The sequence below is a fragment of the Mercurialis annua genome, linkage group LG7 (genome assembly GCF_937616625.2).
Source record: "Mercurialis annua linkage group LG7, ddMerAnnu1.2, whole genome shotgun sequence".
Classification (NCBI taxonomy): Eukaryota; Viridiplantae; Streptophyta; class Magnoliopsida; order Malpighiales; family Euphorbiaceae; genus Mercurialis; species Mercurialis annua.
The window spans coordinates 12,172,576-12,187,843 of NC_065576.1; the positions used below are offsets into that span (position 1 = coordinate 12,172,576).

Sequence of the window (15,268 nt, forward strand, 5' to 3'; positions counted from 1 at the left end):
ACTAAAATTAATGCATGTAGTCATATTAGAACTTACATTAACTCTACTTTTTTCCTTTTTGGTGGCTGAATCTTCAATTTCTATTAGAATGAAAAGTTACTTATTTCAATTCTGACCGAATTTTGTTTGTATGACAGTCAAAAAGAGTATATTGACAGTCTCGTTACAGCCATATCATATTCACATCAAATTAATATTATAGTCCCATCATATTTATATTGTAATTACGTCGACATCCTTTATCGACTGCTAGATACACAAAATTTTCACATCGACGTCCTTTATTGACTGCCATATAAGCAAAATCATGTCTGAATTAAGAGAGTGGCTTCCTATTGTAAGAGATTTTGAAATTTAATTACTAAAAAAACATTATTCACTTCAATGATTCAGTACCCTTCATGTTACATAAACATTATTTGCTTGCAAGTTTTGGGTGCTCAAAACTATTTAAAATGTTTGATATAAACTTGATGACAAACAAAGGATGACAAGAGTGATTTCCCTTTTTGTTTTTGAGTGGAAAATGATAACAATTTGGTGAGAAACAATAGGGTCACAGTGTTGGAGAAAAGTTGGTTGTTAATTAATTAGTAGGTCCATGCAATGAGAAGCAAGATTGCCAATCCAACATTATGTAAATTGTATTGTCTGTGACATTGATGTTATTGACTTTATAACTGAGTTCAAAACCAGCCGAGCTGCTTTTTTTTTTAACTGAGATATGGCTAGCGGGATTAGATATTACTGTTAGATGTTAGGATTATAAGTTAATTTCGCCGAAACAACAGACTGCACCAAAGTCGGGGTCAAACCCGAGATCTCAGGAATGTAAAGTTAAAGCATAATAATTTGCATTTGTAGTTAGCATTCACTAGCTAAGATCAAGATACAAGAACTTTCAATTGTTTGTTCTGCTCTTCCTCTTATCCTTCAAGAAATGACAAAAACAAACCATTACAAGACACCAACTGTTCAGAAAATGAGGATTTAAAAGAATTTTCGTTTGTCAAATAGGTACTTTCACTATACAACATATCTCCCTAGCTGAATTTTAGCCATAGAAGAATTCTAATACTCACTATTCCTATCATTTAGTTACGTGTTGAACAAAAAAAAGTTGCTGGTTCGAAATGCATGTCATCGTCCACACGTACCTTTACGGTGGCATACTGGCATTTCAGCCAACAGAGCCACCAATATGATCAGCTTCCAAATCAACAGGTGTAGATTATCTTAGTCTCCTATAATTCTCTCATAAAAAAGTAAGCTAGCCTCTGCAGCTAGAACATCCTCCTCTGAGACACGGTGTACATCGGAGTCTGATATACAGAACCAGGGGCGGGGAGAAAGATTGAGATTTTCACCAGTATGCTCCTCCGGTGATGGAGATATCACACTTCTGTAAACAGTGTAATGCCCTCCTCCAGTTTGTCCAAAGTGCTCCACCGCAGAAACAAGACGATAGAGCAAAGGTTCGGAAGCGACTAGCGTGCCAGATACGGAGACCTGCCAAAACGTAAAGACACAAACACATGATATAAATAAAAACAAGTGCAATTAGAACCATCATTGAATAAGGCAATTATTTCAATCATCGAACTTTAGTTTCATACATGCATCTACTGCTATAATAGTCTTAGCATATGATAACTGACATCAAAAGTTTCAGTGATAACTTTTGTTTTTCAAGAGATGACAAGGATTTAAGTATCAGGACAGAGAACATGAGCTATTACTCAAAGACTATATTGCATGAGAACTAGTTGAGTCGTACGCTTCAGCATTTTGTTTACATTTATGGAAATACTTTTCAGTCCAAAACTTTATATTTGTAACATATTCCTATATCAGATGTTGTTTCGCCGTTTTTCCTAGCATCATTTTTGTTTCATGCAACATGGCTCAAAAAGAATGTGCCGAAATTTTTTATGGAAAACTTTCAAAACTCTGCATAGCAATTCTATTATTTTGTCCAAGACAGGAAAAACTTAATATGTAACTTCCTGACTTTCATATTAGGAGAACAGTTTACAGTTATGGAAAATAAATGCTATAGTAAGTAGAATCTGCAACTAAGAATGTGGATCACAGTTGGGGAAAAAAAATTGTGGATTCAAACATGGGTATACTATTTTGTCACCCATTGATCACAGCTGAGTACATATTACTGATGAACGGTCTATGGTTCTATGCTATTTGAACTAAATTAAATTGGTGCAATCCGAGTAGGCCACAAATTATTTAGTTCGAGTAGGCAAATAAACTAAAAGCTTATATGCATCACTCAATAAACAGTCATTCAAAGTTTAAACGTGAGATAGTGGTCGTTTTATCAACCAATTCAGTAAAGGTCAGAGATGAGGTGCTAACAGTTAACTTTTACTGCTAGTCGATCAACCTAGTGCTCGAATTTAATTTAATTACTACAAATCTAGATTTGATCAGAGATACAGTTTCATTTTACTCATGCCAAATTCCCATCAATCCCATGAACAAGTGAAAATGAAATCTTATGTGGCTTCAACATGCAAAGGATTTCTTTTCTTCCACATTAGGATTTGGCGATGCTTGAGTATCTAAATTATAGCCAGAATAAAAACCAAGTGACTATAAAAGATGAAATTACAACTTATATACCAGCACTAAACTTCGGTGGCAAATTAAGCATCTAATTATGCAATTTCCGTAATCTTTAAAGCTAATTACTTTACGTCAAACATAATAACTACATTTTCTCCTCAGCTCACAACTCACAAGTAAAACCTTTAGACATCAACCCACAACTGCACAAGGCACTTGCCACAAGAGCTAGTTTTTGGGTAGAGGCGGACCGAAAAAAGGGCAGGCATAGATGTGGCATCCAGTCTTGATGCGAGCCATGTGTAAAGCCAAACTAAAAATTGACTTTTTTCGAACAAGTTACTAAAGAAGACTTCATGAGCTTCTCATCAGAGGCAATAGTTTCAAAATTCCAACAAAAAATTTTGACCATTAATTTGTTATGGTGGTCAAGAAGTTAATTTGATGGGATACCCTGATGCAGGCAACTGAACTGCGACGCCCAAATGCATGTTCAAACACTCACAAATAGATAGAGAGATAATAGAAAGTGAGAGCGAGATCATGACATTTGAAAGCACAAATGAATAAAACTAAATCATTTTTCAGCCTACCTCATCATTATCTTCCAATCCCAGACCATCAAAACAGCCTTTAGGTTGAGGCAAACTGGATTCTCCCGCAAAGGCTTCTATCTGGTCATTGCACCATGACTCTGGAGCTGGTAAGATTTTTGAGTAAGCACTTTGCCCATAAATGCAATTTAGCACTCTTGAGTCGGGTTGAACATTTAAATACTTCAAATGAGGCCTTGGTTTTTGACATTGCAGCTTTTCCATTGTGAATGGAAGCATGTTCAGAATCAACGGAAAGCTGACGTGGCCCTACAATTATTAATATAAGATTGATAAGCAAAGATATACCATGTGAATAACTATGTCCATGGTACAAAAAAATAAGAAGATGCCAAGCCACAGTAACTTAAATACCTGAAGCTTGACTAGTTCTCCAAACTGATTGATTGAAGCACGTTGCAAATGAATACATAAAATCTGCATGAACATGATATAACTGATGAGTTTCTCCAAATGCACATGAAGATCTAGCACATTATGAGATTCTCTGGAACAAATACAGAAATGAGAACTTGCTTGCAGAGGAATAAGAAAACAATGGGCAAAGCACCCAAGTTAAAGTGCATGTAGTACTTATTTTTTCCAAGGTCCTTACATATAAATCCAGGACACACACCGGTTCGTAATATCTAATAGCTCCCAAAATCATAGCACAGCATGTTTTCCCAAGAAACAACCATCCCCAGGCCCAGACCCATCCAAAAACATTTGAAAGTAGAAAATCTAATCTAGTTTTTTTTTTCTCCACTAGTTACGAACATGAATTTCATATTGTTTGAAACCTTAGTTTGATATTACCTGAGGCCAAAAAACATAACATGGTCAAACAAGCACAAGGGAATAGGTGCTCCAAATGCTAAACCAGCCAGTGAAACTTATACAGGAATCCTAGATTACTTTACGTTTTTGTTTCTCTTTTTTTTTTCCCTAAAAATATGTATTTCTTGAAAACAAATACTAAAATCAAAAGCTAAGAGTTTGTACCTTTGGACAACGAGATATACTTAGCTGCTTTAGGGTGCGAGAAAAGTTACTTGACCATGGCAAACTTTCAAGATGAGAAAGAGTGTGGCAGGTACAGTAGTCTTGCATGCTACATGTCCTAAGTTTTTCAATTTCTGTCTAAAACATGCAGTCAGAAGAATCACACAAGTATGAGAGAACTGATAAAGCTACATTCATATAGATACATAAATATATATATATATATATATATATATATATATATATATATATATATATATATATATACACACGCTCGGCTATTTCAAGAAAAAGGTCAAATGAAATATAGAACCAGTCCAAGCCTAGCATAAAATGAGAAAGTGTTGGTTACAAAAGGAAAGGGAGACCAAGCAAAAGCACATGATAGGGTACACTCTTTTTTCATACACTACATGTGCCGATGGAATACTGTCCCAACAGTTCAAAATAACCAAGATTGTGTAATAGGATAATCACCTCTATTGCTCCTTTCAGAGACAAATACTTCAATGCAGCAATGTGCCAACAACGGCTACAATTGTAGTTCTCAACTAGTTCAGCGACAGTGAACTGCTTCAAGCAATTCTCCAAAGTGCATCCAGCCATCTAGTATGATGTTTATAATGATAAGTCAGACAAGGATATAAGCTTTGTTATTATGAAACTAGCTAAAACAGAAATTCAATCAAAAGATTGAAACCTTTATTTAACATACAATATTATCAACACTTTCAAGGGGAGGTGAAAGAGCCAAGCTGTGGAAAAATTGAAAATTCAATGAAATCTGCAAAAAAAAAAGTTGTAATTAAACACAAAATGAAGCAATAACTTATGGATAATATCAAAACAACAGCTGCAAACTGTAGACACGAGAATTTAAACTTCTTGTGAAAAGATTCCAATTCCATAAACATTCAAATAAAATACAAATCATCAAAGACTCACAAAACTTCAACAGTAGCACACTGTTAGCATGTATGAATTAAAGAAGGCAATAGGAAATAACTGATGATTGCAAGTTACATATAGAACGTTTTGTGTGAGGACAGCAAAAACCTGAGATGAACAACTTTGACATGTTAGGATGCTACCGATAATCCCATCAAACGGTCCAAGGAAGTGTCGCTGCCACCTTTCTTGTTCATTTAGGAACTCCCTCCTCTTTGGATTAAGAATCCTACAATTAGAAGAAGCAAAAGCATCTGCTAGAGAACTCTTATTTGAAGAATAAGAATCTGAAAATTCTTTTCTTAAAGATGATAAGAGATGAAGAAATGCTTCTTCAGCATCCTAATCACACAGCAATCACAAATCAGCCACTGGAACATAATTTGTTTGTTTAAAGAATATAAAGATGCAACTAGACCTGCTGACTCGTTAAATTGAAATTTTGAATATACTCTGTCATCGCAAGCATCACATTTCGGGGATTTAGCACAACTTTCTCTTCGCCAAATGCAGATAGTTCTGCAAATGAAGTTTACACATGAGATGACAAAGATAATTTCAAGTATTGTCACAACAATTTCATTTTTAATTTTCTAAAATTCAACGGTAATTCAACCTCAAAGTAAAATCTAGTATTTTTAAGAGCCATTTAATGAACTTATTGAAGAATAATTCCAAGAGCAATTCTAGTGAACTCATAACCGGGGAAAAAACAAAGTCTCACTTCCAACATGAAAATATAGGTAACTTTTATATTGGAAAATCTAAAATAAAATGCTCTCCAACAACACTTTCTGTATACATGAGTGCTTCAATCAGCTACAACTCGATCCCATTATGAACTTTAAAAGATAAGTGAAATAATAACGGAATTCGAGGAGCGAAATTCTCCAAAATCCTTAAATTGTTAGAATGACATCACATAAAGGCATGCAGAGATGGGTTTAGTTTAAATTTCTCAGCAAAGAGAATGTGTATTTTTATATTAAATCCATAAATGAGGTAACAACTTATTTGAAGAAGAGTTGAATTGACCCCTTATTATAAGTACTTCAAAACATTAGTAAGGTAAAGTTTGGTCGAAATTCATATAGTTATTTACGACTTAAAATTGATTAAATTAACTATATTTATCAATTTCACATTCCTAAACAAGATATAAACTGTACATCACCTTCTAATAAAGAAGCCAAAGCAATTGTAAGCTGCAAATTTTCACTCCACTCCTCCGTGTCCGATGAGTCACATTCTCCTATTACCTTCTGAAGAGAAGGCTGGAAATATGAACAACTAGCTAAAGCCTGTTAACAAGAAGAAAATAAGATCATTAATCTGTCTAATGGACAATCTAAACATAAGTTCTACTCGACTATCTACCAAACTATTTCGCACGGAAATTTGTTGATTCGTACATTTCGACACTTCATTTCCGGAAACAGAAATACTAATGAAACTCCGAAACTTATTCCCATAAAAAATATATCATTTTCCGTTTTCAGCATTTGTCCTTTCAGTTTTCGGTTTCCGTGCAATATAGCCATCAGATAGAACCAAAAGTTATTAACTTTTTCATTTCCAATACAGCAATACCTTATTCCAAAATTACACCCAATTTATAAAGTGCAAAGAGATAATACAAGTTCCAACAACAATAAAAAGTAAACACAAAATCTTAAACCTTTTGACTGCATTTCTAAAACCAAGTTCATTGTTACGAACGAGTTATAGCTCAAATGGTATAAACATCATCAAAGTCGTGTCAGGGGGATTCTATTCCTCCCAATTGTTCTAAAAAAGTTGGAGTTTCATTTCTGCTATCAAATTATCCCATCAACCAAACAGAATCCTGTCCATGAATACAAATAAAACAAAAAGTACCCATCAAGCAAAAAAAGAAAATACCTGTAAAATGACATTCAAAAAGCAATTATTGCCAAGATTTTGCAAGCCAGGGACTAAATAGAGTTTCTGGGGAAGTGTTTGTCGACCGGAAAACGAAGGTAGCAGTGTAGTTAACTTGTTAAAGTTGCGATCTTTAATCAGAGCAAAAACCAAAGCAGCAACGCCAACAAAACCGCCGGCAACCGATATGTGAAGCCCAGAAGAAGAAGAAGCATACTTCAAATTGCTTATTAACGAGTTGGTTACTGAGTTTTTCATTTTAATACAAAGGCAAACAAAGAATTCAGAGTTGGAGTTGGCAATTGCAACTCTGTGTAAGACTAGGCGGAAGAGAAAACTCTCGGCGATGTTTATTTATAGGTATAGAAAAAGGCTTGAATATGCCCCTAATATTTGCTGTCATAATCATGTTGGTCCTTTAAATGTTGGGGGATCATGATACTCCCTCCGTCCGTCCCAATAGAGTTGTCCACTTTACTTTTATCACACAGTTTAAGAAAAGCAATTATTACTTATGGATTTTATAAAATTTTCCTTACTTTTCTTGTCATACCCCTATTTAGTATAGGATCCACTTGGAATTTACTTTCGATTTACTGATTAGTGGATTTTAAATAGGGCTAATATAGAAAAATTAAGTGTAAAAATTAGTTATTTTGAAAGTGGACAAAAGTTTTGGGACAAAAATATTTCTCAAAATGGACAACTCTATTGGGACGGAAAAAGTATTACTAGAAGGCCTAAACACTCAAAAGCCCTCCACCTTTAAACTTTTTCAATTGCACTCCGACGTTGGAAAACTCTTTCAAAACCCTCTCACCTTTAAATTACATTCCAATTGCACCCTTACGTAGGAAAATCCTCCACCTTTAGATTTTTTTTCAATTGTACCCTAAATTGAAAATTTTTATGGTTTTAGTTTTAAAAAGTTATTGGATATAATTTTAGGGAAAATGATTTTTTATATTATTAATAATATTAGTGTTTAATTATAATATAGATTAAAAATAAAAGATTATTTTAAATTTTTTTCATGTAAAAAGAGGTCAATTTAATACTTTGAGTATAATTGAAAAGAAATCTAAAGGTGGGGGGTTTTTGAAAAAACTTTTCTACATCAGGATGCAACTGGAAAAAAAAATTAAAGATGGAGACTTTTAAATGATTAAATCTTACTATAAAAATTTAGGCATGTTAACTATAAAGTCTCGAATCTAGCCACTCCATGGGATAGAGAATTACAACAAAAAGAATGATCTCTAAAAGCTTTCCCAAGCTCTCCTAACAAACCTTAAAAATAGCCAATTTGAATATATTTCAACTTTTTGTAGCCATTTTTATATCAAATCCCTTTTTTTTGAATTACAACAAAAAGAATGATCTCTAAAAGCTTTCCCAAGCTCTCCTAACAAACCTTAAAAATAGCCAATTTGAATATATTTCAACTTTTTGTAGCCATTTTTATATCAAATCCCTTTTTTTTCACTATTTCATCCACGTCACTTCCAACTTATCGAATGATTGATATGGCAACGCCATCACACCAAACAAACCGCATAATAAACCAACTTAGATCAAACTAATGTTTAAATCCAATAAACTATAACTAATCCTAATTAACCTTATTTTGTCATATTTATCCCTAATGAACCCTATATCAATATAATTTAATCTCTTCGTCTTCCCTATTTCTGCCGCTGCCTCCGCTATTGACTCCCTTATATATAGAGAATCAAATATAACTAACATAAAATTCATAGGTTTAATATGTTATTTAATATTATCAAAAATATCAATTTATTCTAAATAATCAATTATAGATCTCTTTAACATCATTTTTTTCAGATCTGACAAAAAAAAATACTATAAGGAAAGGCAAGTTGACATCTCAACTTTGTGAATCATATTTGGTGTCTGATTATCTAGTATTCATTAAATCAATGAATTTTTGAAACTATAATATGGTATTATGTTGTTAATCCACAAATTTATAGGTTTATCTTTACTTTCACCATGTCACTATTTTTATAAATTAATACAAAAAGGAGTACTTTAAATTCAGGTCCTAGTAACATAAATTTACTTTAAAGTTATTGTTACTATATATATCTCCATTTTTAGCGTGTTTTTCTAAGCACGGTCTATAAAACGTCTTACCTTGCATCCTAACATTTTCATATTGTTAATTCTATAGCCCGGTTTGCGTTTTATGCGTTATTTCCCAATAAAATGATGACATTTTTGCCCGGGTGAATGACCAAAATGATGTCGTGTAAGACGCTTAGACTCTATATACCACAAAATGAAAGGTTAATATATAGGTGTCACGTTTTCTAGATTGTGTTTAAATCGAAATAAAATCGTGATAGGTGAGAATATATATATAGTAACAATAACCCTTTACTTTATTCAAAAGGTCAATAATATTTAGCTTCAAAAAATAAGATCAAAACTATTTACCTTAAATAAGAGATCAATAATATTAATAATTTGATCCAATTAACTAAAAGAGTATACATTTAATAGCTTGTTGAATTATCTTCAGATTCAAAAGAAATATTAATATTAGCTAATCAGATATATAAATATGAAACTAAACATGAAAATTTGGAAAAACATTATGTTTTAGCAGTCCTGTGAAGTGCAACTAAGGATGCATAAAAACCATCTGGAATGTTGATCAGTTCCTCATGACTTCCTTTCTCTACAATAAATCCATTGTTAAGCACTGCAATAACATCTGCATTCCTGATTGTCGATAATCGATGAGCTACAACAACTGTACTTCTATTCACTATGACTCTGTCCAATGCATCCTGAACCACTCTTTCGGACTCCACATCTAACGCGCTTGTTGCCTCGTCTAACAGTAATATCTTTGGACTCTTCACTATGGCTCGTGCTATGGCTACCCTTTGCTTCTGTCCCCCCGACAGTTGAATTCCTCGCTCCCCTACCATTGTTTCGTAACCCTGCATATTGTAAAATGATAAACTTGCTTCTGAATTGATCACTACTGCATGTGAATGTGTTCTGTCTGATATTTAGTTACCTGTTTTAAGCTACTAATAAATTTGTGGGCATTGGCCAACTCTGCTGCAGCCATAATTTCTGCCTCGCTCACATTTCTTTCCACTCCGTATGCAATGTTGGCGCGGATTGTGTTATTGAACAATACGGGCTCTTGGCTAACCAGTCCCATTTGCTGTCTAAACCATTTCAGCTCGAGATTCTGGATTTTAACTCCGTCAAGAGTTATATGCCCTGAATCTGGATCATAGAATCTTTGCAGCAATGCAATCACAGTAGATTTACCACTACCACTTTCTCCAACTAAGGCAACAGTCTGAAAAAATAAATAAAAATGACAACAGAAAAAAATTCTCTAGTTTCTTATTAATTTGCAGTTTTTCTTGTCAAATGGTTACCTTGCCAGAATGAACTGCCAAGTTGAGGTCCTGGAAAATTTGAATATCTGGCCTTGATGGATATTTAAAGCTTATATGATGAAACTCAATATTTCCTCTAACATTTTGTAATGTTGTTCCTGACTCGTCATTAGGATTAATCATCGATTTCTGGTGTATTATTCCAAATACAGAAGCAGCAGCAGCTTTTACTTTAGCAGTATCAACACCGAAGGAACTTGATTGAGAAACTCATGTTGCTGCCATAGTCAATGCAAAGAAAACCTGCAATGTTCCAAAGGCTTAGGTTATAATTATCTTTCAAACATAGGCAAAATAATTGACTCTTAACTCTTAATTCTAAAATGGAAAGATAATACTCACCAGAAAAATATCCGTAAACGTTATGTGGTTGCCTTCGATTAGTCGAGCGCCAACGTAGAAACTAGTTGCATAGAGACAATAGAGAAAGAAGGAGGACACTCCAAATCCTGCACCACTTATCAATCCTATCCTTAGTCCTGCTTTTTTAGGACCTTTGCACTTCTCTCTATATAGTTGCATCACTTTCTCCTCAGCACAAAATGAAGCAACTGTTCTTATACTTCTAACCGCATCATTAGCAACATGGCTTGCTTCCTCGTACATTTTCTGCAAAATCAATATTTGTTCAGATTTATTTCAAAATGACAAAATTATGAAAGATCTATTTATAGTTCATACATTTGCATCTACACTCAACCCTTTCAAGGATTTTATTTGTAGGAAATTATTGACGCATGTCAGAGGGATCATAGCCAGGATAATGAATGCTAGTTGCCAACTTGCAGTAAAAGCAATGACCGTTGCTATTACTACTGTTGCAATGTTTTGAACCAATTCAGCTAGAGCATCTCCGACTAAAGCTCGAACTGCTGCTGCATCTGCTGAGAGCCTAGCACCAATTGTACCACTTGAATGCTCAGGATCATCAAACCAGCCCATTTCCATATAAACCACCCTCTCAAAACAAATAGATCGTATCCGCTGGACTAACTTTGATCCAGCTATAGAAAATTGGTATGATCTCAATGGATGCACTGCAAATTTTATTATGCCAAGGGTCATAAACATTAGTGCCCAAAACTTTGAGTCTTCTCTCATTTCATGAGGTGGCTTGAAAAATGTTTTGATGGCTTTCGAAATTAGTACACCATAAATCGGCAGTATTGTACCATTAATACTTGCAGCAATAGTACCAACTATAAGAACTGGAAGCTCTGGTTTGTTCAGACATGCAAGCCTGTAGATTGAGACTTCTGGATTTGGCTCTTTCAATGGAATTGCATTTAGATCTCTTTCCAAGTCATGATCATTGTGTCCTGAAGGTAAATCAAAGGATCTTTTTGATGATCCCCTACTTAAGGAACGTCGTGATAACTTTCTTGGACTAGATTGTCTAAATGATTCAATACAATTTTCTGATTCACTGAGTTCACTTGTTGCTTGTTTTATTTCGTTGTTTACTTCTTGCAAGTGTATGAGCTGTGAGTATGCGCCATTTGGATCTTCAAGTAGTCCTAGATGAGTGCCTGGTAAGTTGAATAATAAGTCAATACTGTCCTATTTTGTCAAGTAATTAAATTAAAATTCAGAAGTATTAAAATTAATCAAAAGAGTTACCTTTTTCAACAATCTTTCCTTGATGAATGACGACAATGGTATCTGCATTTCTCACAGTGGTCAAACGATGAGCAACAATAACAGTAGTCCGGTGGATCAAGCGCATGTTGCACTACCCGTTCAGATTCTGCATCAAGCGCACTTGTAGCTTCATCCAACAGTAAAATTCTTGGGTTCTTCAAGATTGCTCGAGCAATTGCAATTCTCTGCTTTTGTCCACCAGAAAGTTGAGTTCCGTGCTCACCAACCAGGGCGTCAAGGCCCTAGATAGATTAATGCAAAAACAACAAATGAGCTACACCAAGTTAGCAGGAAACATCATTTTGATTCATAAAATAGAACCTGAGGTAAATTTTGAATGAATTTGGCAGCATTGGCAAGTTCTGCGGCAGCCCTGATCTCTTCAAGAGTTGCACCATCCTTCCCATATGCAATATTATCCTTGATACTACATGTAAACAGAACTGGTTCCTGGCTGACTAGACCAATTTTCTCTCGAATCCATTTAAGTTGAAACTCTTTAAGGTTAATGCCATCTATATAAACTCCACCAGATTTAGGATCATAAAATCTCTCTATCAGACTGATTATTGTTGATTTTCCGCTTCCACTTTGCCCAACCAAAGCTGCAGTTGAGCCACTTGGGATAAAAAGAGAGAATCCACTCAATATCTGCTCATCAGCTCTGGCTGGATAGCTAAAGTATACATCCCTCAACTCTATATTTCCATGGATGTCGTCTAATACTCTGCCATTGGTATCATATGCATCTATCTCCGACTTTCTGTTAATAGTCTCAAACATTTTATAAGCTGCAGCTTTACCGGCAGCAAATGCACTCATACAAGGAGAGGCTCTTTCCAAGGACCTGCATCATTTACAAATGCAACAACAAAAAGGAACATCAATACCAATTAGGCGTCGTTTTCAGGCCTGTAATTGCATTTTATCTTTTCATAAATTGGTCAAATATGATGGCATTGAGATTAGAACACAAGAAAGAAACTTACACTGAGCCTGTCAATACAGCAAATATGACACTAATGACTTGTCCTCCACTGTATCCTTTTTCCAAAATCATCTTTGCACCAAACCACACAGCCATGCCAAAGGTACTGAAAACAACTAGTCTAACTGCTCCAATGCCTATTCCACCAGCAACCCCTTCGCGTACACTTGATATATATGCAGTTTTAAGATGCTTGTTGTACTCATTAATTGCTCCTTTCTCTCCGCTAAATGATGCAACCTGCAATATTCTGCTTATAAATTAAGTTATGTTAAACTTTTGAAATTTCAGAATCAGAAACATACAGTTCTGATTGATCCAATAGTTTGCTCTACTACAATTGCTGCTTCTGCATAAGAATTTTGTGCGCGAGCTGCCATTTTCGATATCAAAAATGAAGAAACTGCTCCGAATAGTACAATTACAGGAATAACGGGTAAGATGGCAAGGGTAAGCATCCACCCTTTGCTCAATGCTATTATAAACCCCCCCAAAAATGATGCTATTGACTCCAGAAATTTTCCAACCTGCAGAAACCAAGCAGAGCTAAATGGACAAAGAAATAGAATGAATCTCGGAACTTGGAAGAGAATTACCTTTTCACCCATTGCATCTTGTATAAGAACAGTATCGCCAGACATTCTACCAATAACCTCTCCGGTATTTGTTTGAGTATCGAAGAATGCAATATCTTGTCTCAGTGTAGTTTTCAGATAATAACCCCTTATCCTCGTTGCTTGTCTTTCTCCTGTTACCATCCAGCAGCTCACCTCTGCCAAATGCCAATTAACAACAAGCATAACATATCATTAAACTATACATTGGAAACACATATAGAACCAACGCAATTTATAGCATATCTTACGAAGAAATGCTGCTGCTGCAACTCCAATTGCTAAGTAGACAAATTGCAGAGAGACCTATACATAAAATATAACACATGTATATATATATGAATTCCAAGAAACAAAAGCACAATGAAGTCTATAAGTTTATCTATTACCTTGGATATTATATGAACTATGTTTTGATTAGATTGGTTATTGCCAAAAGAATCAATCATTCGTCCTAAAAGCAAAGACATAAGAGGCTGAGAAAATCCATTTCCAAAGGCGCCTATAGTTCCGGCAATCATCAGCAAAATGTCAATGGAATCAGCAAAACAAAAAAGCTTAAAATATGGAATCGTTTTAGCTTTTTCTTTGCTTCCATTTGAGCTATAAATATCCCCATGGACCTCATTATCGCGATTCTCTTCCGTCATCGTATCAATTCCAAGACTTCACCTCAAAAGATTAAGTGAAAACTGCTTTTTCAGTTGCAGAATTTATCCCAACTTAATATCAAAATACTTGCAGCACAAGTAAATCTCGCTAGTTAATCAACAGAGGTAAAACTGCTTCTTGCATGACCACTAGGTCACTAGCTCAATGGTTGGAAACTACATTGAGCAAGAACCATATTAGACCATTAAACCATATCAGAACCAAGTATATTCTAATTCTGTTAAAATGGTTAACCTTAAGGAATTTCCCATTGCTTGTAAATTTAAAATTCAGTATATAAAATGGAAACAAATTAAAATTTTCTTATAGTTCAGTGACTATGAAAATTTAATATCTGCTGAGGAACACTTCACGTGCACTAGGAGAGCACCTAAAAATCACTGACCATCTTAAGGAAATCAAAAGATGCAACAAAAGAGTAACTATTAAGAAGAAATGAATTTTCACTTACCAAATCAAAGAATCATAAGTTTTAAACTAGTTGAGCTAGCTTGAGGTCCAGGTTATTGGATTTTTGACGTATAATGATTGATGTTGACCAGTGAAGGTTTCTTAGAATTCTGAAATACTTGCTCATATATATAAGAGAAGATCACTACAAGTCCCTCATATATATCATAATTCACACTTTCGTCTCTCCTGTTTGAAAATCAAACAATATGTTCCCTTATTTTTATTTCTGTCAACGATTTAATCTTTCCGTCTATAATTGATGTTAGTCAACCGAGTCAAACGACTAAATTTAAAAAAAAAATCAAAAAAACGATACGGTCCCCAATTTTTGTTTTTGTCAACTATTTGTCCCTCATGTTTGAAAACAAATTCATCCTTAAGTCCATTAACTCAGTTGACTAACAATAAAAACGGAGGGAG

General features: G+C 34.5%; 1 protein-coding gene and 1 pseudogene across 1 annotated transcript; both read right to left on the bottom strand.

The window, feature by feature from the left end:
- Positions 1 to 832: 832 nt before the first annotated feature.
- On the bottom strand, positions 833 to 7,367 carry LOC126655147 (ubiquitin carboxyl-terminal hydrolase 27). Its single transcript, XM_050349160.1, has 10 exons — positions 7,032 to 7,367; positions 6,304 to 6,430; positions 5,548 to 5,648; positions 5,238 to 5,471; positions 4,897 to 4,965; positions 4,659 to 4,787; positions 4,182 to 4,319; positions 3,552 to 3,614; positions 3,177 to 3,446; positions 833 to 1,509 (listed from the first exon to the last, which is right to left on the bottom strand). The coding sequence occupies exons 1-10, from the start codon at positions 7,287 to 7,289 to the stop codon at positions 1,237 to 1,239; spliced, it is 1,662 nt and encodes a 553-aa protein (XP_050205117.1). The 5' UTR covers positions 7,290 to 7,367; the 3' UTR covers positions 833 to 1,236.
- Positions 7,368 to 9,513: 2,146 nt separating this feature from the next.
- LOC126655145 (ABC transporter B family member 11-like) lies at positions 9,514 to 14,934 on the bottom strand (annotated as a pseudogene).
- Positions 14,935 to 15,268: the final 334 nt, after the last annotated feature.

What these genes read in the sequence shown, in the direction of transcription:
- LOC126655147 (XM_050349160.1), bottom strand. Translation starts at nt 7,289, where the DNA reads ATGAAAAACTCAGTAACCAACTCGTTAATAAGCAATTTGAAGTATGCT. An exon ending in CTCTGAAAGGAGCAATAGAG is followed by an intron (nt 4,320 to 4,658) that starts GTGATTATCCTA and finishes TGCATGTTTTAG; the next exon opens with ACAGAAATTGAAAAACTTAG. An exon ending in GAGAACTAGTCAAGCTTCAG is followed by an intron (nt 3,447 to 3,551) that starts GTATTTAAGTTA and finishes TAATAATTGTAG; the next exon opens with GGCCACGTCAGCTTTCCGTT.